This window comes from Mauremys mutica, chromosome 12 (genome assembly GCF_020497125.1).
Source record: "Mauremys mutica isolate MM-2020 ecotype Southern chromosome 12, ASM2049712v1, whole genome shotgun sequence".
In the NCBI taxonomy this organism is placed as follows: domain Eukaryota; kingdom Metazoa; phylum Chordata; order Testudines; family Geoemydidae; genus Mauremys; species Mauremys mutica.
This window is the reverse complement of record NC_059083.1, coordinates 22,542,773-22,570,679: the sequence shown is the minus strand read 5'-3', so window position 1 is coordinate 22,570,679 and position 27,907 is coordinate 22,542,773. Positions and strand designations below refer to the sequence as shown.

Genomic DNA, 27,907 nt, shown 5'->3' with positions numbered 1-27,907 from the left:
TGTGAATTCCGGAATTTGAAACAAAGCCTGTTACAAACTGCCCAGAGGGCGCCATGGCTGCAGAGAACCCCATGAAAAGTCTCCAGGAGGAAGCGACATGTCCCGTCTGTCTGGAGTATTTCACAGAACCTGTCACTCTGGAGTGTGGGCACAATTTCTGCCAAGCCTGCATCAGCCAGTGCTGGGAGGGATCCGCTACAGCCACCTCCTGCCCTCAGTGCAGAGAAACTGTGCAACAGGGAAACCTCAGGCCCAACAGGCAGCTGGCAAATATCCTAGAGCTCGTCAAGCAGTTGAGTTTACAGGCGGCAAAAGGAGCAGGAGGGGACGGGGTGTGTGAGAGACACCAGGAGGCTCTGAAACTGTTCTGTGAAGAGGATCAAACCCCCATCTGTGTGATCTGCAGAGAGTCCCGGGCTCACCGCGCTCACACGGTGGTCCCCATCGAGGAGGCTGCCCAGGAGTATAAGGTAGGGAACTGCTGTCAAATTTAATGGGTTAACTTTTGGGGTTTAATTACAGGCTAATTTCACTGAGAGTTCCCTGTCACGGGTGTGACTCATCATTCAGCTCTGTAAAGTCTTCATTGTACGGGAGATGCTGTAACAAAATTAATGGTCTGGAAATGTGGCAACAGAGGCAAAATATCAAATCTTGAAAGCAGGATCTGCACCCCCCGCCCCAGAAGCACCGCTCACTCCATACCCCGCCTCTCTCCATTGCTCTCCCCCACCCTCACTCACGTTCACCGGTCTGTGGCAGGAGGTTGGGATTCAGGTGGGGGTGCAGGCTCTGGGCTGGGGCCGAGGGGTTTGCAGTCTGGGAGGGGGCTCTAAGCTGAGCCTGGTGCAGGGGGTTGGGGAGCAGGAGAGGGCTACAGGCTGGGGCAGAGTGTTGGGGTGCAGGTGTGGGCACAGGGTGCTGGCTCTGGGAGGAGGGTCAGGGTTGAGTAGGGGGTTGGGGTGCAGGAGGGGATATGGGATGCTCGCTTCAGCTGGGCAGCACTGACTTACCTCATGTGGCTCCCGGTCAGTAGTGCAGCTCAGTAGTAAAGCGGGGCTAACGCAGGCTCCCTGCCTGTCCCAACCCTGCGCCACTCCTGGAAGGGGCCAATGTGCCCCTGTGGCCCCTGGGGGGGAGCATGTGGCTACACATGCTGCCCCTCTCTGCAGGAACCACTCCCGCAGCTCCCATTGGGCAGAGTTCCCCATTTCTGGCCAATGGGAGCTGTGGGGGGCGGCGCTTGCAGGCAGGAGCCATGTGAAGAGAACCCTGCCCTCACCCCAGGCTGTGGGGGCAAGCTGGCCCCTTCTGGGAGTGCCGCCCGATCGACTGGGAGAATCTCCAGGATCAACTAGTTGATCGCAATCGACTGGTAGGTGACCACTGGTCTAGCTAGACAAAAGGTGGGAAGGGAAACTGAGGCACAAAGCGGGGCAGCGAGTTGCACATACTCACCGAGCATGTCAGTGACAGAGCTTAGCATAGAACCCAGATCTCCCCAGACCCAGTCCAAGGCCTGAATCACTTTGCCATGCTGCCATCTTAGCATCACCCCACCCAGTGATGAAGTGTCTCCGTTAGGAGGGAGAGACGCCTTAATAAAGGTCCCAGGCCCACCAGGGAGAGGAGGTTTCCCACTGGGATTCTGAACTCCTGTGCTGCTCCACGAGGGGTTAAACTCAGATGCTGCCGGCCTGCACTAGAGGAGATCACTGGGCTAAAGAGTGTGTGGGGCCCCGAGCACCTTCCGTCCGCACACAAAAGGGCTCCAGACAGCTCAGGTCCATGCCAAGTACCACTGGGATTACAACTGGGTTGTAGCAAAACCAACCCCAGGCTGGAGCTGACCGGTGCCAGTCTGACCTGTTCTACTGTGTACATGGGCAAGGACCAGCCAGAGTGGTTCCATTAGTCCCACCAGGCAGCCTTTTGTAATCTCCCAGAATACACTGCTTTCGGGATCTTTACCAGGGAATGGGACCATGGGGTACCTACCCAGGGGGCATTGCCATGGAGAGGGGTTAGGGCAGCACTGGGGCAACCCCCAACCCGTTCTTTATACAAATCTGCATCATGTCTAATTAGGGAGGTCATTGAGGCATCCCCAGAACACGGGACACCCTCACAGCTGCCTGCATGGGCCCGTCCTCACCAGTATCAGTCACCCTGTGTGGACCCCACCACTGTTTTTTCCAGCGTGCCACCCACCTGTATCATTCTGCATGAAGGTGCCACCCCACCCCCACTCCCACGGGTGTCCTCCTGCATCCTCAGTCTCTTCCTCTCCCTTTTGCACCAGACAAAGCCACGTCCAGTGCTGAGTCCCTGCTGGACAGGGACAGTGCTCCACAAAACTGGACTGTGCAGCTTCAAACCAGACGAATGGCCTCCCAACATCTCACGAGTTTTGCCCTGGTGCTTAGACCAGCTCTGCCCAACCAGTGCAGCCCCAGGGCTTCAGGGCTGAAATCCCAGCCCATATTGAAACCCTGGTGGCTTCTGAGATTTGTATCACTTTGTCTGTTAAACCTTCAAAAAACAGGTTTATTGATTCACCCACATGTGACTCCAGTGCCCTGTTATGCTCTGTACCATTAATCAAGTCACAAATACCAGTAAAGCTTGGGTATAATTGAGATCTCTTGCTAATTACTAAAAACACTGAACCAGAATTGGTAACGAGTCTGAGTGTGACACTCTCCTAGTTTCCATTAATGAGGTTTCATCACCTTGGTGGTCCTGATGTCGCTAAGCAATTAGAACCACAGTCATCTTGCGTTTCGGGTGGAAAAACACCCACTTCCAAGCACCTCTCAACTATCCAGATGAAACTTCCCAAATCATTTCTGTTTCTTCAGGAAAGAGTCCAGTCCCATTTTAAAACTCTGAGGGAATAGAGATAAAAGCTGCTAGTATTGAAAGCGACTGGAGAGAGGAATTGCCGGAATATCTGGTAGGTGCCTGTTGTTATGAACCAGCTGTGGGACTGGCAGTGGGAGGTCTGTTTGGAGGCAGACTCCTGTGTGGCCTACATGAACATGGGCTTGTGTGTGTTTCTCCATGATCACGGATTGCTGGGTTTGATTCATGTGTAGACAAGCCCTAAGCTTTCATTTCAGTTGATGAGTAGCCCTTGTGGCTTGCCTGAATTCACACAAATGTCCCCGTGAAGTGCTTGTCCACTGGGTCTAGACATTTTGTGCATTTTTAAAACGTTTGTTTCTTTTAACTCCCCTGACGTCTCTGTTAGTGTAGTGCTGAGTCCTGCCTCCTGCTGCTCTGGGTCTGAATTTCCACAGACCATAAATAACAGAAGATCGTGACCATGACTGACAGAGAAACATCCCTTTCACAGGGATACAGGGGACAAAAGGGAAGGTGTGAGAGAATCCCCTGCCTAGTACCCAAATGTCAGAAATCTTAGGATTTTCAAAGAAAATCACCCTCCTGCACACTCAGCTCTCCATGAAAGGACCCCGGGCTCTGTCCATATGTCCCTGACCAGCCCTTGCCCTATTTCATACAGAAACAAACACAAACCGAGAGGCAGAAGATTGTGTCTGAATTTCAGCAATTGCAGCAGTTCCTGGAGGAACAAGAGCGACTCCTGCTGGCACAGCTGGAGAAGCTGGATGAGGAGATTGTGAGGATCCAGAATGAAAATGTCAGTAAACTCTCCGAGCAGATTTCCCATCTCAGTGAGCTGCTCATTGAGATGGAGGGGAAGTGTCAGAAGCCAGCGAGTGAATTCCTACAGGTGAGACTGAATGAGAAACATAGGTGGGTGCTCCAGGACAGCCAGCTCTCCCCCTCAGTGCTACCCACCGTCAGACCTGCCGATTAACTCCTCCTCCTTCTTCCAGCACCATCTGCCTGCTGCAATCAGCTGTTCCACTATGTGCAGGAGATGCTGGGAGGGAACGGGAGGAGCGGGGAGGGAGTGTGCTCAGGTTAGGATTCCGTCCCCACTTCGAACTCTGGGGGACAGATGAGGGGACCCACATGAAAGCCCCCTAATCTTATATTCCATCAGCTTAGGTTAAAAACTTCCCCAAGGCACAAATTCCTTTCCTTGTCCTTGCTGTCACCACCAAGTGATTTAAACAAAAATTCAGAGATGGATCACTTGGAATCCCTATTCCCCCAAAATATCCCCCCAAGCCCGTTCACACCCTTTCCTGGGGAGGCTTGGGAATAATATACCAACCAATTGCCTTTAATGTAAGTAGAGACCAGACCCTTATCTTTGGGACACTAAAATCAATCAGGTTCTTTAAAGAAGAACTTGATTATAAAGAAAGAAGTACAAGAATCACACCTGCAAAATCAGGATGGAAGGTAACTTTACAGGGTAATAAAAAGATTTAAAACACAGAGGACTCCCCTCTGGACTCAGCTTCACAGTTACAAAAACAGGAATAAAACTACCTCTTAGCATAGGGAAAATTCACAAGCTAAAACAAAAAAAATAAGCTAATGCATTTCCTTGCCTTAGTTAGAATTCTTTTAAACTTAGATGGATCATTTCCGGTAGGTTTTCAGGAGATGTTATACCTGCTTGGTCTCTCTCGCCGTCAGGAGAGGGAACAAACAAACAGAACCCAAACAAAACCTCCACCAACCCACCAGATTTGAAAGTAACTTCTTTCCTTATCGGTCCTTCTGGTCAGGAGCCAACCAGGTTATCTGAGCTTCTTAACCCCTTAGAGGTAAAGTGATTCAGTACAGCTCCAAGGAGGTATTTTATGTTACTCTTTCCTTAATATTTATGGCAGCTCACAAGAGGAGACGAGGAAGAGACAGGGTGGAGGTTGAGTGGGAGGGGGAAGAGTTGGGCTGGGGTGTGGCATTGGGGAAAGGTTTGGAGTGGAGGTGGGGCATGGGGTTGAGCACCCCCAGGGACAATTGGAAACCGGCACTCATCATTAGAAACATGCCAGACCCCCACAGAGGGAGGAGCGGGCTGCTGAATCATAAGCACTGGAGTCCAGCAGTCGGAGATCTCAGTGTCACTCAGCATGTGCATTGCTGACATCTGAGTGAGTATTATTCTTAGCAGAGTCACAGAGATATGAAAGATGGAAAAGCCCCATTAGCTCAGGGAATCAATGGCCCTGGGGCTAGGGCAGGGTGTCTTCCTCCATACTTCCTAAACCCCTTCCCTGGAATCCCCTGTGTGCGTGTTTCAGAGAGGACTGAAATTCTTTTGTCTCTCTCTCCTCTAGGACATCAGAACCACCTTGAGCAGGTATGTGGCTCCCTCGCACTCCACAATGCTGGGAAAGAGCTTGATGATGAGGGTAGCACCGCATCTCCCCGGGGCTCTACAGCAAAATGTGTGGGGGATCACATGTTAGATACAAATCTCTCTGATCAGCTCCCTCCTGGGGTGCTCACTCTTGTATAGAAGACTCCGGAATTCTCCAGTCAGTGGGAAAGACTGACCTCAAGTATTTTGTAGTGATGTCACATCCCTGGGGGACTGGCTGCCTCAGGATTGTGGGGATGGAATATGGGCCTGTCACTGCTGGGTCCTGGTCACTATTCAGCCCAGGGCAGTAGTTTTCAAGAGCCTTTCCCCATCTGAGGGCTGTTTGGAGACCTATGTGGAATGAGTTGGGGAAGGGGTAGTTGGTGTCTCAGTCTAGTTCCTAGAGGCAGATTTCTACAGCACTTCACCTGGGAACCTCCTGTCCCTCAGAGCATGGAGGCCAAGGAGTGAATTGGCCATGGAGACTCAATTCCTCTTTTGTCGCCAGAGCTGGTCTCTCCAGACCAGAGTTGAAGAATATTAATGACCTTTGAAGGGAAGGTTGCTTGGCCCTGGGTTGTGTTGCATCTGCTCTGAGGCTGGGAGAAGTTGAGGAATTCTAACTCCAGGGCCATTAGAGCAGCGACTCACTAGCCAGAACTTATAATGAGTCACACAGTAAAATATAATCACGTGAAATTGTTTCCCTCCAGGTGTGAGAAGGGGAAGTTCCAGCAGCCAGAGGAGATTTCTCCTGAACTGGAAGAGCCAGTCAGTGGTTTCTCCAAGAAAACGACTGTGCTAATGGAGATTCTGGGGAAGTTCAAAGGTACTTAGAAGGGATCTAGGAATGGAAATTGGGATGAGCCTCTGAGAAGAGAATGGTGCTGATCAATTGGTTCACACTTAGATGATGCTGTTAAATTAAGAAATGACTCAAAGACTTTAAGGCCAGAAGGGACCATCATGATCATCCAGTCTGACCAACTGCACACTGCAGGCCACAGAACCTCACCCACCCACTCCTGCAATTGACCCCTAACCTCTGGGCAAGTTACTGACGTCCTTAAATCATGATTTTAAAACTTCAAGTGTAACTGGTTGAGCACTCAGCAGTGCGGCGCCTCCTGCTGGTCAGTCAGGGAATTAGCTTTCCCGCTCCAGAGCGCCCACTGCTGGCCAGTGTCTCTCCTTCCTCAGGCCCCTCCATGTCCCTCCTGGACCCCAGTGCCCCTTACCTTGGGGTTCTGCCCACAGCAGTACCCCCACACTCTGGGTGTCCTCTCCCAGGGGCATCCCAACCCTCTATATCCACCTTGACTCAGTGGTTACTGCCAGTCATCTAGCCCCCTTTCTCTGGGGCAGCCTGCAGTCCACAATGTCCACTCATCATTAGCAAAGAGGTTGGACCTACTGCCTTTCTAGCCCTAGTACCATCCCGGGCCCTTAACAAGGCCTCAGCCTTGCCCCAGCTCTGCCTGCCCCACCCCAGCCGTGCTCTGTGTAAGGTACCTTGTGCTCTGCTCCCAGGCAGCCCTGCAGTGAGACTCTTGCCTGCCTAGCTCCCAGCCCTTTGATCAGGGCCAGTTGTGGCCTAATTGGGTGTGGCCCCAGCTGTGGCTGCCTCCCCAGTCAGCCGACCTCAGCTGCTTTTCACCTTTTACCTCCTTTTATCCCAGGAGGGTAATAACTGCCCCACTACACAAGTTACAGAGAATCCACCATTGACTCTAGTTTAAATCTGCAATTGACCCATGCCCCAGGCTGCAGAGGAAGGAAAGAAAAAAATCCCCCGGCTCTCTGTCAATCTGACTTGGGGGGAAATTCCTTCCCCACCCCAGATATGATGGTCAGTTGGATACCGAGCATTTTGGCAAGTCCCAACAGCCAGACACGTGGCAAAGAACTCTCTATTGCTCAGAGCCCTCCCTGTCTACTGCCCCATCACCAGCCATGGGGCACATTTCTCAAAGGTGGATCAAGCACATCACTGAGCTCTGGTCCCATTTGCAGCTAGTTTCTGCCAAATGGGCTGTAGGGAAGGAGAACGCCCCTCCCCTATGGTCAGGGATCCCTTCAGCACAGGAGCCTCTGGTGCCTCCTCCACAGCAGCTACAGGCACAAGGCGGGTTCCTGAGAGGGCTGGGAATGGGGTGGGGGTGGTGAGGGTGGGTGGAAGAGGGAGGGGGTGGACGAGGGACAGAGGGAGGTGGGCAGTGTAAAGCTGGGCCTCTGACACTCTGAACGCTGGGCAAGACACACGGGGGCCATTGTCACAGGGATGTAACTCTGGCTGGCTTCAGAACTTCCTCAGCCTGTGCCAAGGTCTGCACCGGCCCCTGCAGCCACTGAACAGCAGAGTCACAAAAGGCCCCCCCCCTCTCCTTTTCCCGGTACAGGGGGGAATCGGACCCTTTGAGCCAACCCTCCCCCACCTCAATTTCCACCTTGATAAAATAATTTTACTATTATTTCCATTTCTGCCTATGGAGGACAAGGTCCCGTCGTGCTGCTCTCTGTAGAGGCGCTGAGTAAACAGACCCAACAGCTCACAATTAGAGCCAGGATTTCACAAACTCTGAACATCCCGTTAGTGTCAAAGGGACCCAAGTGGGTAAAGTTACTTTTATGCCAAAGTCTTTGCAGGCTCTGGGTCTAGGTTACGACAAAAGGCAGCAAGTGAATGAGACAAACCAACTGGAGTCTGAAGGGAGGGAGGGGATGAGGAGGGAAAAGTAAATCTCTTACAGATTGTGTGTCCTGGGATAGTTGTGAGGCTGTAAGGCTGCTAGCTCCATTGCTGAGAGATGCCTGATTGAGAGGGGAAATAGATTTTAGACCTTTTTATATTAAATACCTGAGTGTGTCTCTGGGCCTCTCTGTCTGTTTCTCTGTCATAATTATAAAACAGTTTCAGAGTGGGGATGCTCTTATGAATATGAAAGTCTCACCTCTCTTCTCCTTTCTCCCCCAAGACACTCTGCCATCTCAACTGGAGAGAAAAAGGGGAGAATTGTTTGGACCACACAGACAGGGTGAGTCTGCTGGTGAAGATTGCCTTTAAATTATGAGAAAATTCCAGAGTAAATGTCTTCATGAGATTGTAGCTAAAGTTACCAACCAAACTGACAGCGACCATGACACACACAGCCCTAAAAATAACACTTTAAATGGTAAGGAGATCCAAGGATCCATGTCTTCCCTCCACAACACACACACACTTTTAAAGGTGGGATGACCAGGACACTTTTCAGCATGGGCACAGTTTGGGGGAAGAGGGCCACGTTGCCCTCCACACACACTGCAAGCCTTGGCAGGGGTGGAGCATGGCAGGCAGTGTCTGTGCTTAGGGCAGGGCAGCTGATCAGATCCTCTCTGTGTAGTGCAGCCTGTGCCCATGGCACCAACCTCTCCCTGGTGCTGGCCACTCTCAGTGGCCCCACCCCTGCTCCTCTTTCCCTGAGGCCCTGGCTAGGCCAGAAGCCAGAACCAGGCTGCCATCCAGGGACTGCACTGGGAAGCCCTGGATCCTCCACCTGCCCAGGGTGGTGCACCCCGGGGAGTGGGGACATGGGCTGGGGACTGCTGCCAAAGGCCCATGGACCCATGTCCAGGGCAGGTGGAGTGTCAGGGGCTCTCCATAGCGGGCAAGTCTCCCAGCCTGGCCAGGGGGCAGGGCCTCAGTCAGGGCCACGGAGGGGGCGGGGACACAAAAAGAGTCCTGACACCAACCTCAGTGCTGAGTTCATGCCCATTCTGATGAACAGAAACACTCTTAACTGAGTCACACGCGAACAGAGCTCCCTGCCACATCCCTCTGCTTCACCCCGGTGCAGGGGGTCTCCCATCGCTCTTGTCCAGCCTCCTGCCTTTCCTCTGGGCAGGGCTGGGCTCTCCCATTGGAGCTGCTCCCTGCTTCCTGGATTGGGGAGATGCTCTTCCTGTGAGACTGGCAGCTCCTCCTTTCTCTTTAGGCTGGAGATGGTGCTACCACACCCAGTGCCACCTCCTCCTCTCTGGTTTTAAGTGGCTGTTCCCCATTGCTGCACCTTCCTCTCTGTTCCCTGGCCTGGGAGTGGAGGCTGCATTAGGGGAGGAAGCTCCCCCAGGGCTGAGCTCTGCCCCTAACACTCTGATTCTCTCTCCCCAGTGAATGTGACTCTGAATCCAGACACGGCTCATCCCAACCTCGTTCTGTCTGTGGATCGGAAAAGTGTGAGATGGGGAGACACACGACAGCAACTGCCCAACAACCCTAAGAGATTTGACACTGCGCCGTGTGTGCTGGGCTGTGAGGGATTCACCTCGGGGAGACATTGCTGGGAGGTGGAGGTGGGGGGTGAGGGAGGCTGGGCTGTGGGGGTGGCCAGATGGTCTGTGGTGAGGAAGGGAGGTTTCAGCCGTAGCCCTGACGGGGGGATCTGGGCTGTGGAGTGGTCGTGTGGGGGGGGTCAGTTACGGGCTCTCACCTCCCCTGCGATCCTCCTGCCCTTGAGCCGGGCCCCCAGCAGGATCCGGGTTTGTCTGGACTGTGGCCGGGGGCAGGTGACATTTATCGATGCTGGTGACGAGGCCCCGATCCTCACTTTCCCGCCGGGCTCCGTCCCTAGGGATGGAATCCTACCCTGGTTCTGGGTGGGGGGATCCCAGCTCAGACTGTGTCCCTGAGACATGCAGCAGAGGCAGGAACCGGAAATCAGCCTCTCTAGCCACACACAGCCCAGTCTCTATGACCTTGGAGGACTCCCATCTACCCAGCTTCTGGCTCCTCATCTCTATGGCTGTTAGAAGCACCTCCCCCTCCCTCTCTGCAGCCTCAGGGATGGGGGCAGGAGGGGGAAGACCCCTGGGGCTGCAGGACGGGCCCTGAGGGGCAGAGGTGGGGGCTGGGCAGGGGGCAGCACTAACAGCCGGGCAGGGGACAGGCGGAGGTGGGGGTGGCAGGGACACAGCATGAATCAATCAGGGTTTGGGCTGTTGGGGAGAAGCAGCAGCAGCCAGGAGCGTTTTGTATAGATCTGTTGCCAGCACAGAATGCTCGAGGACAGCAACAGTGGTTCGTTGCCCGGTGTGCTTCGCTTCAATAAACACACCAAGGTGGAGAAGCAGACAAAGTTTATTTGAGATCTCAACGCTTGTGCAAGGAGACAGAGGTGTCTCAAATCATGCACACAGATACAAGCAGCTTTCTCTCTTTATACATGATTTCAGCTAAGCATTCTCATTACCCCCCACTACTCCTCCCCCTCTACCCCCCCCACCCCCATTTCCCGTATAGCGGATACATTATACGGCTAGCAATTACACTAAGCAGATTAAATCATTCTTGGCAGCAAACAATTCATCTCGTTAGTGACTTTTTCTTGACCGGTTATTTTGTTTTACTCCCTCTGATTTGTTATCCTGCCCCCTCCCCCGCCCTTAGCCAGGTGCAAGCATGCCTCACTATTGCCTCCTGGTATCAGTGTTGCACTGATAACTAGCTGCTACACATTCCATTCTCGGTTACTGGCCTGTAAGGTCGATTAGAGTTTAACATGGGGGCCCTCTAGGCAAGCATAGAATAACTTTGGTTCATTCAGGCCTAATACAGATGCCTGATGACACCAACAATTCCCTCCTTTGAGAATACTCAACAAACCTTTGGCTGAGTGTTCTCATATACTGTGGACAAGATGTGATTGAGTGCCCTGGAGCTGGGGCTCTCAATGAGAGGGTACATAGGGACCTTCGGGGCACGGGGGGCACAAAGTTTACGAAGGAGCAGTTTAAAACAAGCAATCAGGAGGAGGGTGACCAGGCACAGTACCACACCTGTGAGGAGGAGACGCACAAGGCCACTTCCCAGTCCTCCTAGGTTGGGCAACCAACTCCAAAGGGAATCAAAAATTGTGGGTTTCCCTTCCTGGGCCTTCCACTGCTCGAAAGCCTGTTCGGCTGACAGGATGCATTTATTAATGTCCTGTGAGTTGTCTGGGACATAAGTACAACATTCATTCCCAATAAGGGCACACACCCCGCCCTGAGAAGCTAAAACATAATCTAGGGCCTGTCTGTTTTGCAGGGCCAGCAACCGGAGCTGATAAAGCTCTGAGTTAAGGCTTTTCTCTATGGCCAGGGTGTCATTGGCAAACTTGGTGAGAAACATAGAGAGCTTACGGTAAAGTTTAGCCAGCCGTCCCACCCCATGCCAAGTCTGTCTCCCTCGCCAGTGGGCTCTGGGACATCATACAAGGACCTGTGCTGCCTGGGGCGGCCAGGGGGCAGCTTAGGGAGCACTTGGAGGGGAGGGGCAAGATATCCTATGTAACAGCTTCCATACCACCGATGCGGGAGCCACTTATAGGCAGAGGTACCGCAAATGTAAAAGGAGTGGCCATTTCCTATCAACCCATTATAACCACTTCTCCATTTTTTTTCTTGGGCACCACTAAGAGTTCCAAACCGGGCGGTAGAGTTGGATTTTCCATTAACATAGACCGGGAGAGAATCATTACTGTCAGGGGAGAAATAATACTGACAGGTGCTATTTCCAGTGGACCAGGTGTGATTATCGGACTGGAACTGTCAATAGCACACTAACCCGGGGTCCACTGACCGCAGTCTAATAGGGGAAGGGATATGCGTCGAGTTGGCCTGTGGTTCCCAGGGGTCGTCCCTCAATGCATACTGGGATTCAATAGTACAGTTTTGTGACAAGGGGGTACCCGAGATGTTTCTTCCCCTACTGAACCATCCCCAACAGAGATCTGACCAATTTTGGGGAACCACCCTCCAGGGCAACCCAGCTGCGTGGTGTGGGATTTGGGAGCATATCCAGCAGTTAGAGAGATTAAACTCTTGGGCAAAGCAAACCTTCAGGTCCTCATACGTATTTGCTCCTAACTTGTTAGGGATTCCCCATCATCCCGCATATGCTTGGGAAGAAACGGGAGTTAACGAGAGGAGTGTTCCCATAGCAAAGAGCAACACTGTGGCAAACCCTAGGCCTGGATCCATATTGGGCAAGTGATCCTAAGGCCTAACAATTACAATTCCCCAAATACCCACAAAATAACTACTACTAATAACAAGCAGATTAAAAACAAAAGGGACCAGGCCCACAGGTTAGGCTGGCCCTGTGAAAATAAACACAGCCAACGTTTAGAGTTTTGACGGGGAGTGTGCTGTAACTGTCCAAAGGGGTCACAAGGCATTCCCAGCAGGCCTTACTGTCGCCTGAATAACAGTTTAAGTCCCAGATTGTCGCTGGCAGTCTTCTCCGCGGGTTGGACGGTCCACCGTTCAGGAGCTGGCACTGCTTTCAGACGAGAGTGGTGGATCCAGTTCTTGTATCCCTCGACCTTTGCTGCTGTGTGGGAGATCAGCAGGACGGTGTGGGGTCCCTTCCACTTCTCTTGAAGAGGCTTGTCCTTCCAGGTACAAACGAGAATGGAGTCACCAGGCTGCAGGGAGTGGACAGGGGCATCCAGCGGGAGAGGCTGCAGATCTTTGGTATACCTGTGGAGAGAACAGCAGACAGAGAGCACATGTACTGAGATAAGAAACCGAAGCCTACCTCCCACTCCCTAACAGAACCGGTATACCATTCATAGGCCATGCCCTCCCAAACATAATCTCGAAGGGACTAAGCCCTAACCTGCCCTTTGGGAGAGCGCGAACTCGGAGCAAAACAAGGGGTAAGGCATCAGGCCATCGAAGAGAAGCCTCTTGGCAGACCTTTGAGAGATGCCGCTTGAGAGTCTGATTAGTACGTTCCACTACTCCACTGGCCTGTGGTCGCCATGGAGTGTGGAGCTTCCAGGTGATCTGTAGGACATCCGAAATCCTCTGAATGACTTGCGATGTGAAGTGTGTTCCGTTGTCAGATTCCATCCACTGGGGGAGTCCAAAGCGAGGAATGATCTCCTTGACAAACTTGAGAGCCACCGTTCTGGCAGTGTTGTTACGGCATGGGAAGGCTTCAGGCCATCCGCTGAATTGATCCACCAAGACAAGGAGGTATCTGAACCCTTGGGTCTAGGGGAATTCAGTGAAGTCTATTTGCCACACCAATCCTGGGCCTGGGGTAGGTTCCAGAGTGGCTGGCGGCACTGACACTCCTGGTCGAGGGTTGTTCTTTTGACAGACTAAACACTCAGCCTGTACCTGGGATGCCAGGGGTCTAAGTCCAGAGGTTAGAAAATACTTATTCATGAGCTGGGTGAGAGCCTCCCTTCCAGCGTGAGTGGTCTGATGTAGTTTCTGTAGTACTGGCCGTATTAGGCTTTTAGGTAGGAGGATTTTTCCTTCTGTGGAGTGGAGCCATCCCTCCTTTTCCTGGAGCCCAAGTGAGTTAGCCAGGTTCCTTTCTTCGCGAGAGTACTGAGGGGCTGGGAGCTCACCCACTGATGGGATGAGGGCATGCATATGGGCCTCCTCAGCTTCCAATGGCTCCAGGGTGGCAGCTCGCTTGGCTTCCCTGTCTGCCCTGGCGTTGCCCTTGGCCACATCTTGATCTTCTCTTTGATGAGCCTTGCAGTGTACAACTGCTACCTCTGAGGGGAGCTGTACCGCTTCCAGAAGCCGGAGGATCTGTGTCCCATGCTTGACCGGAGAACCTTCAGCTTTCAGCATTCCTCTTTCCTTCCACAGACCTGCATGAGCATGTAGCACTCCAAAAGGCATATTTGGAATCAGTAAAAATGTTAACTCTTTTTCCTTTTGACAGTTCGAGTGCACGGGTTAAAGCTACCAATTCAGCCAGCTGGGCTGATGTTCCGGCAGGCAAACCCTCCGCTTCCACAGTCTCGTGGAGAGTTACAACAGCATAGCCTGCCCTCCTTTGCCCGTCTGTAACAAAGCTACTGCCATCAGTGTACCACTCATAATCTGCATTGGGGAGTGGCTGATCTTTTAAGTCTGGACGGCTGGAGTATTGGGCATCTATGATTTCCAGACAGTCGTGTTCCTGCTCCTCTGTTTCTGGTAACATAGTGGCTGGGTTAAGGGAGGGGCAGGTCTGCAAGGAAACCTCAGGATTTTCTAGGAGTTTAGCCTGGTACCGAGCTACCCGAGCCTGCGTGAGCCAGAGACCACCCTTAGTGTCCAGCAGGGCTTGGACCATGTGAGGGGTATACACTTGCACAGTTCCCTCCAAAGTCAGTTTCTCTGCTTCCCCAAGCACTAGAGCAGTTGCTGCGACCGCCCGCAAGCATGCTGGCCACCCCTTGGCAACTTGATCCAGCTGTTTAGAGAAATATGCCACAGGACGCTTCCAAGTGCCTAGTAACTGAGTAAGCACTCCTAGGGCTACTCTCTTTCTTTCATGCACATACAGTTGAAACGGCTTAGAGAGGTCTGGCAGACCGAGGGCGGGGGCTTCCATCAGTTTTCTTTTTAACACTTTAAATGCCTTGTCGGCTTCTGAGGACCAGTGAAAGGGGTCGTGATCCACTCCCTTAACGCATTCATACAAGGGTTTAGCCCACAATCCGAACTCTGGGATCCATATTCTGCAGAAGCCTGCCATGCCCAGAAAAGCCCTGAGCCGTTTACGATTGCTGGGGACAGGAATTTGACAGATTGCTTCCTTCCTTTCATTTGAAAGCTGTCTCTCTCCCTGCCGTATGTGAAACCCTAAGTACTGTACTTCTGAGAGGGCAATTTGAGCCTTGTTCCGAGCCACCCGGTATCCTCGGAGCCCAACAAAGTTCAGGAGGATCACAGTGGCTTAGAGGCAAGGGGTTAATCCCACAGCAGCAACTAGCAAGTCATCTACATACTGCAGGAGGAGGATCCCATCCGGAGTATTCCACTCCTCCAGGTCTTTGGCCAGCTCCTGGCCGAAAAGCGTAGGGGAGTTTTTAAACCCCTGAGCTAACACAGTCCAGCAAAGCTGCCTTTTAATCCTTTTCTCGTCCTCCCACTCGAAGGAGAAAATCTCCTGAGATTGTGTGTCAACAGGAATTGTGAAGAAAGCGTCCTTTAAGTCCAGGACCGAAAAGTGGGTGTACTGCCCCCCTATAGATGCCAACAGTGTATACGGGTTTGGAACAAGGGGGTGCAGAGTCTTAACCCGCTCATTAACCGCCCTCAGGTCCTGGACCAGCCGATAGGTGCCATTGGGCTTTCGAACAGGCAAGATGGGAGTGTTCCAGGCTGACTGGCTTTCTCGCTGTACCCCATACTTTAGAAACTGATTTACAGTTTCCTGCAGCCCTTCTCTGGCTTCCCTCTTGATCGGATACTGCTTGATCTGCACCGGACCTTTTCCTGGCAAGAGCTGAACCTTGATGGGGGTGTGATGGGCTGCCTTTCCTGGGACTCCCGATGCCCATACTAGAGGAAAAACCTGGTCCTTCCAAAGGCTCCACTCTGGGGCTTGCATGGCTGAGGGCTCAACTGCAAGAGTCATTATCCAGGCATTCTCTGGGGGCAGGGTGAGGGTGATTTCATCTTGGGTGAAATGCAGGGTGGCACCTAAGCGACAAAGCAGATCCCATCCCAGTAGAGGCGTTGGACAATCCGGGAGGTAAACCAGCTTGTGGGATAGAGTTCTGTCTCCCAAGGCACATTCTGCTGGGGCATACACTGGACATTTGGTTCCCTTTCCCGTGGCGCCCACCACAGTGAGGGAATCTGCCACAGGCAGCTGGAGGGGTTGATTTACAGCGGTTCGAGCTGCTCCAGAGTCTATTAAAAAGTCTATTTCCGAATTTCCCACCCACATTTTTACTCGGGGTTCCGGGCAGGATAGTCCCCGTCTCCCCTGACACCCCTAGTCTTGATTCTCTGCTGCCATCATAGGGGTATCTTCCCTTTCGGGGCACTCATTTTTCCAGTGTCCCTCCTTTCGGCATATGGCACACTGATTGCGACCCAAACGCCTTTCCTGGGAGCCAGGGCGCCCACGTCCACGGCCTCTCATTCCCCGGCCTCTTTCCACCACCTCCCTGAAATTTTCTCTTGTCACTGGGCCTGTACTGCTGCAACCATCATCTTCACTTGCCTCTTTTCCTTCTCTCCCTCCCTGAGGGTATAAGCCCTGTTTGCAGTTTCCAGAATCTGTGCCATGGACATGCCCATTAAATCCTCCTTTTTCTGCAATTTCCTTTTAATGTCAGGGGCTGCACGGCTGGTAAAGATACCCTTTATAATTGCCTCAGTTGCCTCATCAGGGTCTGCGTTAGTGTGTTGCCGAATGGCAATCCCGGATGCGCTGCAGAAAAGCGACCGGACTCTCCTTTGGCTCCTGTATGAGCTCGTAAGGTTTGGCCCAATTGTTATGTCAGACAGCCGAGTGACGGAGTCCATGTAAAAGTAATTCCTTGTAGGAGTTTAGCATAGCCATATCCCCCTCATCATTAGGATTCCACCGGGGATCCACTGTGGGAACTGCAGTTTCAGCCATGGGGCCCCGGCGCCCATCCCTCTCAAACCGTTTGTGTGCCTCCTCTCGTGCCTTAGCCATGACCTGAGTTCGCTCTAACCTCTGATAACAGAGTCCGCAAGAGGATATTACAGTCATCCCAGTCAGGCTTATGGCTGGCAAAACATCCCTCAAAAACCGAAATGAACTTGCTGGGATTCATGGAGAATTCCCCTGCCTGTGCCTTAAAGGCTGCTAGGTCCACCGGGTTGAAAGGCACATGTGAGTAGACTAGCATAGTAGTGGCCTGGCGCCCGTCCGCTCCAGGGCGGGCCACCACAGTCTCAGTAATCAATGGATAAAGTCCCACTGAGGGGGCAATCTGTGGGACCCGAGGCACCTGGTCTTTATATGGTGGGGGTGTAGGAGCCGAAGGGGACACCGACTCTGCCATTACAACCAGGGAGGGGTTCGAGGAACTAACAGCAGTGACTACCGAGCCTGTCGGAGTCAAATTACACTCTTGCAACAGATCTGACCTATCTCTTAACAACATAAACAACTGAGCATACATAAGTTCATTCCACTTATTCGTTCGCTGACAAAACAAAGCTAATTGAAGGATCGTGTTGTAATTAAGTGATCCCTCCGGTGGCCACCTTTCCTGGTCCTCTAGCTGGTACTGAGGCCAGTCTACTGTACAGAATCTTTTCAGTTTACTTTTAGTCAATGGATCTTTTCCAAACATTTTCCAATTCATCAGGATGCATTCTAAGGGTGTAACACCGTGCCCTGCCTGTACTCTGTCCCTGCCCCATACCTATGGGAAGACACTGGGCGTCCCCAGGTCTTAACAGGCAAACAAAAGGTTAACAGCACTGGACTGTTCCTACCTTATCCACGAGACCGGTTCCCCACCGTCGCCCGTAGCTGCTTCTCCACTACTCGAGCACGTTGCACCGTAGTGCCCTCCGGGTCGACCACACCACGTCTCCGCCGAGGCCCCCGATGAAGTCACCGGTGCGCGCTGGGCGTCGGTCATCGCCGCAATCCGTCGACCTCCAGGAGGGGTCCGGGCAAGGCTAGATTTTAGCCTCGAGCCCACCCAGGGACGCCAAAACTGTTGCCAGCACAGAATGCTCGAGGACAGCAACAGTGGTTCGTTGCCCGGTGTGCTTCGCTCCAATAAACACACCAAGGTGGAGAAGCAGACAAAGTTTATTTGAGATCTCAAATCTTGTGCAAGGAGACAGAGGTGTCTCAAATCATGCACACAGATACAAGCAGCTTTCTCTCTTTATACATGATTTCAGCTAAGCATTCTCATTACCCCCCACTACTCCTCCCCCTCTACCCCCCCTCCTATTTCCCATATAGCGGATACATTATACGGCTAACAATTACACTAAGCAGGTTAAATCATTCTTGGCAGCAAACAATTCATCTCGTTAGTGACTTTTTCTTGACCGGAATATTTTGTTTTACTCCCTCTGATTTGTTATCCTGCCCCCTCCCCCCCTCCCCTTACCCACGTGCAAGCAGGCCATACTATTGCCTCCTGGTATCAGTGTAGCACTGATAACTATCTGCTATACATTCCATTCTCATTACTGGCCTGAAAGGTCGATTATGGTATGTCTACACTACAGGAGTAGTTCGATTCAACTTAATTTGAATTTGTGGAATCGACCTTACGAAGTCGAATTTGTGTATCCACACTAAGGACAGTAATTCGACTTTGTGAGTCCACACTAACGGGGCCAGCATCGACTTTGGAAGTGGTGCACTGTGGGAAGCTATCCCACAGTTCCCACAGTCCCCGCTGCCCATTGGAATGCTGGGTAGAGCCCCCAATAGCCTGCTGGGGAAAAAAATGTGTCGAGGGTGGTTTTGGGTAACTGTCATCATTGAACCGTCAATCACGCCCTCCCTCCCTCCCTGAAAGCGCCTGCGGGCAATCTGTTCGTGTACTTTTCTGGTCAGTGACAGCGCGGACGCCACAAGCCCTGCGAGCATGGAGCCCGCTGCAGTTATGGCCGTTTTCACCTCCTCGCACCTTATCGTCCACCTCTTCCACAGTCAGCTGCTGAGAAATCGGGCTACTTTTCAATGGTGCTGCAAGCACTGGTGGACCATAGGGGACGTTTTACCAACATCAACGTCGGTGGCCAGGCAAGGTTCATGACGCGCGTGTTTTCAGGAACTGTGTCTGTTTAGACGCCTGCAGGAAGGTAGTTTTCTTCCCGGACCACACAATAACTGTTGGGGATGTGCAGATGCCTATAGTCATCCTCGGGGACCCAGCCTACCCGCTAATGCCCTGGCTCATGAAGCCCTATACAGGCGCCTTGGACAGCGACAAGGAACTCTTCAAGTTCCAGCGAGCAGCGTGACCTGAGACTGTTCAGTTTTCTTTACAGAGAAGCTGAACCTGCCCCTGTTTCTTTACCCAGTTCCTTTTGACTATCCTCTGCAGTTACATACCCCATTCACCCCGTTTCCCCCACTTCCAACACACGTGTAAAAATAAAATACATGTTCCATTGTTACTTAACAAAGGTTTCTTTATTAATGACTTTGCGTTAAAGGGTTGAAACTGGGACGCAGACTGTGCTGGGTAGGGTGTGCGGTGATGTAAAAACCGCCTCTAAACTCGAGGAATGACAGGCTCCTGCTCCTAGAGTGGTCCGCAGTGCCGGACTGCTTGTTTCAACGGAGCCTGCCATCCCTCCTTTTTGGGATACTGTGTGCGGGGGCTATGTGACCTTGTGGCGGAGGAGGATGGATACAGATTCCTCTGCTGCGTGGCTCTGTGGTCCAGGACAAGGACCGCTGCATAAGATCTGTAACCGCCCTCCCCCGCTACAAAGTCACGCCCCCCCACCCACCCACACAGAACCTGGAAACCACCTCCCATACTGACCAGGGTGCTTACTGACTGCACTGTGTGTGTGACCTGCTGCTGATCCTGCCCCCGTGTCTGTACCCTGGTAAAGGTGACTGTCCTATGCAATTACCAACCCCCTTCCCCACCCACCACTTCAAACACAGTCTTCTGTGAAAAAAACGTGACAGAAACAGTAATTAACAGCAAAGTATTTTTAATAATTAACTAGACAGTTAGGGGATGAAACTGGGATTTGGGCTTGGGTGAGCCTGGAAGGGAAGGACTTCTCAAAATTGAGGAATGAGAGTTTTTGGGTACTTGAGCACTCTGCTGGGGTGCAGTGACAGTTTTCACGGCCCCTGGCGCCCCTCCTTCTGGTTATTTTGGGTGAGGGGGGTATGGGACTTTGTGGCGGGGGAGGGCAGTTGCAGATACACTGCAGGGGGCTCTGTCCTCCTGCCTGCGGTCCTGCAGAACATGCACAAGGCGCCGGAGCGTGTACCGTTTGCTCCCTCATTAGTCCAAGCAGCATTTGAGTCGCCTGCTTGTCTTCCTCACGCCACCACTCCTCCCGTTCGCTGTGTGAGCGCTGGTACAGAGAGAGGGTCTCCCTCCACTGGCTCTGCTGGTCCGCCTCGGCTCGGGAGCAGCCCATAAGTTCATGGCTCTGGAGACCTTCTCGTAGGTCTTTGCATTCCGTTTTTTGGAAGCGCAGCTCGAAAGCACAGACTCCTCGCCCCACACACTGATCAGATCCAAGACTTCCCGGTCAGTCTATGCTGGGCCCTCTTTCTATTCAGAGATTGCATGAACTCCTCTGCTGAGAGTTCTGCATCGTTGCCGGTACTGCTGAGCTCACCCCGATGTCCAACCAGGAAATGAGATTCAAAACTGGCCAGACAGGAAAAGGAATTCAAATTTTCCCGGGGCTTTTCCTGTGTGCCTGATCAGAACATCCAAGCTCGGACTGCTGTCCAGAGCGTCAACAGAGTGGTGCAGTGTGGGACAGCTCCCGGAGCTACTAAGGTCGATTTGCATCCACACTTAGCCTAATTCGGCATGGCCATGTCGAATTTAGCGCTACTCCCCTCATCGGGAGGAGTACAGAAGTCGAACTAAAGAGCCCTCTATGTCGAATTAAATGGCTTCCTGGTGTGGAGGGGTGCACGGTTAATTTGAATTAATGCTGCTAAATTCAAATTAAAGTCCTAGTGTGGACCAGGCCTTAGAGTTTAACATGGGGGCCCTCTAGGCAAGCATAGAATAACTGTGGTTCATTCAGGCCTAATACAGATGCCTGTTGACACCACCAGATTTGTGTCCTTAGATCTCACTGGGGGCTCCCAGCCCGGGATCAGCAGGAGGGGAAGGGATAAGATCAGGGAAAGAAGAGAGCAGTCGAGGGGATGATCTGTGACAGGGAGGAGAGAGACAGGGAAATAAAAAGGGATGTAAAATGAGGGCTAGAACAATGATGAATAGAAAAGGACAATATGAAAGGAAAGGGAACGTGAGCGGGACGGATAAATTTATTATGTTACTGAAAGCGAGACTGTAATTCATTAATTCCCTATATTAATCCCTGGCCATTGGTGCTATTTTAGTGCAGTTAAGAAAACTGTTCTCAGTAGCTGGGGATCTCCTTGCCGTGCTGCGGTTATTAATGCTCCTTCTCTGCTCCTTTTACTTTGCTACTTTCCAGCAACTTACTGTAAATAAAACATTACAAACAATAATTCTTGTTTGTTCCACTTTAATGTCCCAGTGTTAGAAAAATAGGCCAATACAAGCCTGTTAGCAAGACTAGGCCCTTAGCATAAGTAGAATCAAGGCCCTTAGCATAAGTAGAATCAAGGCCTTAAAATGCAAGTAGAGAGAAAAGCCTGTGTCAGCTATTATCAGTTTATGCTTGGTTTGTGTTAGTTCATGCTTATCAGTTAGACCCACGCTTGGCGCAACATATGTGCAGCTGTCTTCACATGCTTATGGCCAAAAGCAGTTAGCCTAACGGGTCACCTTCTCTTGCGTGAAGCCAAAAGTAGTTAGTATGTATAGTATAGTAGGTCAAAGGAGATATCCTTATGTCTTCCTTACAATGATAAATGTATCCGCACAGCTGCACCCTTATCATGATGGATGTATCTGTGACAGTTATGCATATCTTGTTCCTTTTTGATTGATATATGTATTCTATGTACTCCAATATTCCCTATAGATACATTTAACAGGACCTATAGGGTCAGCCAAGTAACGCAAATAAGACGTCAACAAAGTTTTTTTGTTGAGTGGTCAGTGACAGACTTGAAGGTGGCAATTTTGCAACAAAAAAAACTTCAAAAACAGACTCCAAAGAGAAACTGCTGAACTTGAATTAATATGCAAACTAGACACAATTAACTGTGGCCTAAACAAAGACTGGGAATGGTTGGGTCATTACATTAATTGAATCTATTTCCCTATGTTAAGTTCTCCTCACACCTTCTATGGGCCATCTTAATTATCAACTTCAAACAGTTTTTTTTTCCTCCTGCTGACGATAGCTCCATCTCAATTGATTAGACTCTTCCTGTTTGGTATGGCTACTTCCACCTTTTCATGTTCTCTGTATGTATAAATATCTCCTGTCTGTGTGTTCCATTCTAATGCATCCGAAGAAGTGAGCTGTAGCTCACGAAAGCTCATGCTTAAATAAATTTGTTAGTCTTTAAGGTGCCACAAGTACTCCTGTTCTTCTTGTAACTACAATGGTTTATAATGTCAGAACTCAGTAAGGCAACCTGAGGGGAGAGATCAAATAGCTGGTGTATGGATCCTCCAGAGTGAAGTTCAGCATGTCAGCTAGATCCCACGTGCATCAACCCTGTCCTCTAAGCGCACGTGGACTGGCCCTTGGCAAGGCTAACACAGAGTTCAGGATATTTCACACTCATGTACTGGATGGAGAGAGAGATTCCAGACCAGGCACTCCTTGGGAAACCTAAGGGGACCTGTCTGTACAAATAGGCAGTGTACACAGGGAGTCAGGCTGATGCAGCCAGCCCCATTTCCGCCCCACCATCACCACTGGAGCCCAATTCCCCCAGTCGCTCTGTATGGCTGCAGCAGATTGCCCTAGCCAAAGGCACCTGGTCTGACAGAGCAGTGTGAAAAGAAGACTTGACTCTAAAGAAAAGAGGGACCAAGCATAAGGGCACTTTTACAGGAAAGGCAATCTCCACTGTCTCTGTGTGTCTCTGTATTTCTTCAGCACCCCAATGCTTCCATGCAGGTGGCTTTGGGAGAAGCAAAGACTCATATGAACATAATTACAGTCAGACTCAAACACACTCCTAACAAAGGCGACACCAGGCTGCCATCCCTGGCTTATTCTGCGCTACTCTGGACACGACGAGGCGAGTCAGGGCCAGGCTAACTCCCCCCGCGTGTTCTTTGCTTGTCTGAGAACCAAGCGCTTTCCTGAGACTGCTGCCCATGGCACTGGCGTGCACCCAGGGACCCACACGTGCTCCCACCTGAACACAGCCCCTCTGCCAAGCAGTGGCCCGGAGAGACGGGCAGGTGCTGCGCTTGTCACAGGAAAGACGTGAGGCGCTGGGTTGCCTGACAATTGGCTTCTCTCCCTCTCCTGTGTGGGCAAATCCACATGAATACAAGATCTGCCAAGGGGCAGGGCTTTGCAGGGTTGCATGGAAAGGGGCAGGGCTGGAGCCTACCCGCCCCCCCCCCCCCCCCCGTCAATGGAGTTTTGCCCCAGGAAGGGTTGGAGAGCGAGGACTCCAACCATACCTATTAATCCAGCCTTGCTCCTACCCCGAGCTCACGACGGGCAGTGAGACCCTGCACAATGTGAGCCCTGGGAGAGCTCCCCCGTGTCAGGGTGTAGCTGACAGTGGGGAGGGGGCCACAACAGATGTATAGATCCGGTCCAGACATTCTTATAAACTCCTGGGGAAGGAAACTGACAGCAGATTGGCTGGGATCCGGATCCAGATCAGTTCAGTACCAGGACAGGGTCCTTCCTGACAATGTTCCTCCAGAGATGGCACCTTCCTGCTCATGGAGAGGACCCAAGCTCAGGAATGAGCCTGTGGCTCCACTCAGCGCATCAGCGTCCACTGGGCTGCTTGCACTTCGCAGCCATCTCTTCATTGCGTGGTGCTAGATCAGGGGAGAGAGAGAAAAAGGATCCAGACTAATGCAGGGGTTTGTCCTCCCCTGTCCATACCAGCAGGGCAGAGTCTAGGGAAGGCAGGCTGTGTAGTTGGATGTGGTCTATGTGGGTTTTAAGAGCGGGTCACTTGGTCCTGCAAACAATCGCCCTGTTCACCGCTATGGAAGTGGTGTGCAAAGCAATCCGCAAGCTCACCCAGCGGGGATGTCAGCGTGTGGAAGAGCTGATTGGATGTCAAAGGAGAGAAAACTCAGTCTCGGCCTGGGGCAGGCTGCTGTTTACACCTGTTGGGACTAACCCCCGGCCAGCCAGGCGTGCTCAGGAAACCCAATCCGACAGTGTCATGCAGGGATTGACAAGGGTCTGTGCTGACTTCTCTCTCATGAGAGCAGATCGGGGCCTCGGGTGGCAGAGATAGTCCTGGACCTGTGTCACACTTGCTAGGTGTAGCTGAGAAACACCTTTGGGGGCAACTCCTCAGATGGTGGGAATGGTCAGAGCTGAAGTCAATGTCAATTCACACCAGCTGAAGACCGGCCACTGCTTTCCTTTGGTCTTTTTGCAGGGCGATTAGAGGCTCAAAGGGGGGAGGGAGGTTCCCAAACCCAAGCACTTTAAGTGCAGCCCTGCTAGCACAAGAGCATCCAGTAACTTGTGCGGATTATTGTCTCCTAGCTGCTGTAAAACACAAACAAAACACAAACATAACCCCAGCTATTAATTGTGGTAAAACTTCCACAAGCCTGCTTGGATGCAAAGCCACCAAGCATAGATGTTTGGGTGACAGATTGGACCATAGAGCGAGATTTTAGGAGACTGAACTGTACAGGTGAGGTTTTATTTATCATGGCTCGTGGGACGGACTTGAGTGCGCGACTACCCAAGAACCTCCATTTGTCTCCTCACCTAATCCACGACCCAACGACCCTACCTAAACCTTCACCCTTCCCTATTATTGATCTTGTAGGATAATTTTTTCCGACCCTAGACATGTTGAGCGCATCTCGCTACTGGAACCTGTCACTGGAATATGAGAGAAAAGAGCGATAGTTGATCGGGATAAATGCAAGGGAGGACTGAGGGGTATAGCGGGACTAATTAGCCTTTCGCAATTAAAGGTGAAAGGGAAAGACAAACCAGGGCGCCCTTTAACCGTGAAAGGAGACGAAGATAAGCGGAAGGGAAGAAACACTCTGTGGTTACTATAGACTTTTAAAGAGAGTGAAACTCTCGCGCATCCTTCGACTAATCAAGATTCTGGGTGGGAATGTGAAGCTTCCGGTATGGGGCAGGCGCTGAAAGAAGAGCAAATGCAAAAGATGATTTTCCTTTAACAAGACGAGTTTGCCCCCCGATAAACCAAGTAACGGAATACAAGCCCCATCTTTCCTTTGAATCTAAGAAGATGCCCTTGGAATGAGATTAAAGAGCCATCATCATCCAATTGCTGAAGCAGAGTGGAAACCCAACGCAAATCAGGTGGAGTACAAACGTGTAAAAGCCAAAAAAAAAAGGGGGGGGTGAACCAAAAGTTCTTTTTGCTTGGGACTGCAAAAAACCTAGAGCCAGCCCTGTCTGCAGAACAGATGTTGTTCATTTCACCAGTCAAGGGTTAAGTCCCACTTGCAAGCAGTGCCGGCTCCAGAGCCCCAGCACGCCAAGCGCTAGCTTAGAGGCAGCACTCCATGGGGGGTGCTCTGCCGGTCATGGGGAGGGCGGCAGGCAGCTCCGTTGGACCTCCTCACAGGCGTGGCCTTCGGAGGGTCCGCTGGTCCCCGCAGCTTCGGTGGAGCATCCGCAGGCGTGTCCTTCAGGAGGAGTCCACCGGAGCCGTGGGACCAGTTGACCCTCCGCAGGCACATCTTTGCAGGAGGTCCTCCGGAGCCGCGTGACCGGCGACCGGCAGAGCGCCCTCCGCGGCGTGCCGCCCTTCTTGGGACAGCGAAATCGCTAGAGAGCCGCCCCTGCCATGCAAGCCAGTCTTGTGTGAGAGTGTTGCCTTCAGAGTGGAGAATAGGAAGTTACAATCTGTGGTTGTTGATACCATGTTCATTATCGCTATTTGCATCTCATTAGCACCAACACACCCCAAATGAGATCGTGACTGTGATTGCGGTGGGTACAGCTGCTGGCTTCCTCATTTCCCCAGGGGTGCTCAACCCCTGCTCCACCCTAGGTCCTGTCCCCACTCTACCCTCATCCTCCCAAGGCTCCACCTCACCTGTCCCTCTTCCCATCACCCTCTTCTCATCCTGTCCCACACCCTCCCCTGAAGCGTGCCCTACCGCATCTCCCCCTGAGCAGCTGATCTCCAGCAGGTGTGAGGAGCTGATCAATGGGGCTCACCAGTGATGCTGAGCATCCCCTATTTTTCCGTGGGTTCTCGAGTGTATGGTGCTGGGCCGTGCACAAACCCCAGTGAGGGACAATCCCTGCCCTGAGCAGGCTGCAGTCTAACTAGACAAGATAGAGAAAGGAGTGGGAGGGGAAACCGAGGCACTGAAAGGGGCAGTTTTGACTTGCCCAGTGTCATCCAGCAGGTCCGTGACAGAGTTGGGAGTAGAACCCAGGTCTCCCAAGGCTCGAGTCTAGCAACCAAACCACTAGGGCCATGCTGCCACTCTCAGCAGCAGCCCTGAGCAATGATGAAGTTGAGGCCACTAAAAAGGTACAGACCGCCTGATAAAACTCCCAGGCCAAGCATGGAGACGAGGTATTCTGGGATTTAATCTCTTTGGTAGATGTTGATCTTTTCAAAATTAAATGTAGTGAATCACCACCATGTGTATTCCCATTTTCCTGTTCTGTTCTGTAGATAACTAATTAAGTAATAAAAACCAGGCAAGTCTTGGATAATTCAGGTCTTTCTCCAGTTACTAAAAATAACTGAACCTGAATTGGTAACAATCCAGAATATGACATATCCCCCATTCTTCATTCCTTAGATTTCTTTTCCTTGGTGACTGCCTAATGTCATGAACCTATTAGGACCAACAGTTAAATTGGATTTGTGTGGGAAAATATCCCCCTACGCACCCCTCTCAAACTCGAAATAAAACGTCCCAAATCATATCTGTTTCTACAGGAAAAAATCCAGGCTCATTTGAAGACTCTGAGGGAAGAGAGAGAAAAGCTGCTGGGATCTAAAGTGACTAGAGAGGAGAAAAGCCCGAAGTATATGGTAGGTTCTTGTTACTGATGTGCAAAGACTTGTGGTGAGAGATCTGTTTGTAGGCAGATTCCTCTGTGGCATTGGTGAATGTGGGCATGTCTGTTTCTCCATGATCATGGATTTTTCTCTGTTAGATTCATGTGCAGAATCTAGACTTCCTTCCATTCCAGTGAATGAATTAATTTCTAGTGGCTTTGCCTGTGTCTGTGTCATTTCTTGCATTATTAAATCATTTTATTTTCCTCCCCCACCCCTGGGAACTTCTATCAGTGGAATGCTGATTCCTGACTCCTGCTGCTCAGGATCTTCATGCTCAGGGTTCATTGATAATGCAAAGTTTTAACTAGGTCAGATGTGAAAACATTCCTTTTTAGAGACACGGGGAGAAATGGAAAAAGGTGCGAGGGAAACTTTTTACTGGTAACCACAGGGTAGAGTCAAGTGTCAGAAACCTTAAGGGTTACAAAGAAGTTTTCCCTCCTGCACACTTAGCGCTCAATGAAAGGATCCCCTCCCCCCCCAAACTGCCTCCATGTCCCTGACCAGCCCTTTCCCTGTTGCTTTACAGAAACAGATAGAAAAGAAGAGGCAGCAAATTGTAGCTGATTTTCAGCAACTGCACCAATTCCTGGAGGAACAAGAGGAGCGCCTGCTGGCCCAGCTGGAAAAGCTGGAGAAGGAGATAACGACGATACAGGATGAAAATATCACCAAAGTCTCTGAGGAAATTTCCCATGTCAGTAACCTGATCAGTGAGCTGGAGGGGAAGTGTCAGAAGCCAGCAAGTGAATTCCTGCAGGTGAGACTGAGTTAGAAATACTCCAGATCCCAACACAGGGACAGGAGAGCTCCTAAAACATGGGTACAAGTGTCCAGCAGTCAGAGATCACAGAGTAACTCCATGTGTGCATTATTGAAATGTGAATGACTATTGTTCATTGCAAAGTCGCAGACACATTGACACTAGAAATAGAAAAGACTCATTACCTTGGCTCTGGGACCAGGACAGAGCCTCTCTTCCCCATACTTGCAAAATCCCTTCTTTGGAATCTGAAGTGTGTGTCAGGTGGGCC

General features: G+C 51.4%; 1 protein-coding gene across 1 annotated transcript in view; it reads left to right on the top strand.

Moving 5' to 3' along the window:
• The first annotated feature begins 16 nt into the window (after positions 1-16).
• The window catches only part of LOC123344889 (zinc finger protein RFP-like), an 86,823-nt gene continuing 58,932 nt past the window's right edge, over positions 17-27,907 (top strand). The window contains exons 1-5 of the mRNA XM_044981383.1: positions 17-470; positions 3,530-3,646; positions 5,229-5,251; positions 5,968-6,083; positions 8,230-8,289. Of these exons, the coding sequence (XP_044837318.1) occupies positions 54-470; positions 3,530-3,646; positions 5,229-5,251; positions 5,968-6,083; positions 8,230-8,289 (733 nt within the window). The 5' untranslated portion in view covers positions 17-53. The remainder of the gene's footprint in view (positions 471-3,529; positions 3,647-5,228; positions 5,252-5,967; positions 6,084-8,229; positions 8,290-27,907) is intronic.